The sequence below is a fragment of the Eupeodes corollae genome, chromosome 1, assembly GCF_945859685.1.
Source record: "Eupeodes corollae chromosome 1, idEupCoro1.1, whole genome shotgun sequence".
In the NCBI taxonomy this organism is placed as follows: Eukaryota; Metazoa; Arthropoda; class Insecta; order Diptera; family Syrphidae; genus Eupeodes; species Eupeodes corollae.
This window is the reverse complement of record NC_079147.1, coordinates 92,652,528-92,653,829: the sequence shown is the minus strand read 5'-3', so window position 1 is coordinate 92,653,829 and position 1,302 is coordinate 92,652,528. Positions and strand designations below refer to the sequence as shown.

The window sequence follows — 1,302 nt, the reverse complement described above, 5'->3', positions numbered from 1 at the left end:
TAGGCTGGTGGTATATGCCCATTTGCTTTTCCAGCAGGTCATGTTAAACCTGAAATACTGTAGGCTTATGCACACACATGCGCACATGTGACATACTTATTTAAAAAGATATATTTTTGTTTTTTCATATATTTTTTATTACTTTTTATGTGTATTTACATCATCAGATTATTACTAATTTCTAATCGTTTTTGCTGACCATGTCGTCTATTTATAACTTCATTCCGATCTAAATTATATAGAGATACATTTTCTTCAGCCACACCATTTTCGATTCCGTCTTCCACTTCCCACTGCACAACTTATTACCAAATTGGGAACATTTTTGACTGCTATTCTAACTTGGCTCGAGAGTATGGGAAAACGACGTTTCATCTGGCCAAAAACTCGTTCAATTATTACTCTTTCCTGAGCATGGGTCGAATTGTAATTCCTCTCACGAGCATTTCTTGGTTCGTCAAAAGGAGTCAGTAACCAAGGAGTAATTCCATATCCGCTATCACCAAGGAGACAAACATCACCATCATATCGGCGCACCACGTCCTGAATTCCACTCACTCGCCAAATCCTGCCATCATGTACACTCCCTGGCCATCGAGCGTCCACACTTGTAATTTTTTCATTAGCGTCACAAGTCATCTGAATGTTTATTGTTGTTTTTCCTTTTCTGTTCACATACTCGTTGCCGAATTCTGAAGGTTTCATAATATGCATGTGAGTGCAATCTATAGCACCAATGACAGTCGGAATGCGAAATTTTTTAAGCCCAATCTGCCTTGGCCTGATCCATATCTTCAATAGTGCGTGGAAATTTAATCCAATCTTCAGACTTCGACACTATTTTATCCAATAAACTTGAAAATGTTCTGCTGACGGTACTTCTTTCAACCCCCATGTCGTTGGCAACACCACTTTGGAATCCTGGATCACTAACGTATCTCAGAAAAATTTCCATCTTTTTCCGTGCAGTTAATCCTCCACCCCTTGCATCAGTGTTTTCATCAAGAAAGTGCGAAGTGAGAAAATCTACGTTTTCGCTCTCAAACCGTAATAGTCCCTTAGATAGATCGGGACTTATATCACGCCGGTCTTTATAACGTTTCACACCACGCAGGTTCATAAATGCAGCCATCTTTCGTGTACAAGTACGACTGCAAGTCTGGGGTCGGGTTGACTTGCGAGTAGACGAATATTTACTTGCTACAGAAGTATTTACTTGCGTTTATTCACACCAAAATTGGCATTTTTCCGGGTTTTACTAGCCTCTCAAGTATTTACTCGCGAGTAAGAGTAAATACTTGT

The 1,302-nt window shown here is 39.6% G+C and overlaps 1 protein-coding gene across 1 annotated transcript; it reads right to left on the bottom strand.

The window, feature by feature from the left end:
* Positions 1 to 255: 255 nt before the first annotated feature.
* On the bottom strand, positions 256 to 705 carry LOC129941636 (putative nuclease HARBI1). Its single transcript, XM_056050329.1, has one exon. It carries the CDS (start codon positions 703 to 705, stop codon positions 256 to 258), a length of 450 nt encoding a protein of 149 aa, XP_055906304.1.
* Between the last annotated feature and the right edge of the window lie 597 nt (positions 706 to 1,302).

What these genes read in the sequence shown, in the direction of transcription:
- LOC129941636 (XM_056050329.1), bottom strand. Translation starts at nt 705, where the DNA reads ATGAAACCTTCAGAATTCGGCAACGAGTATGTGAACAGAAAAGGAAAA.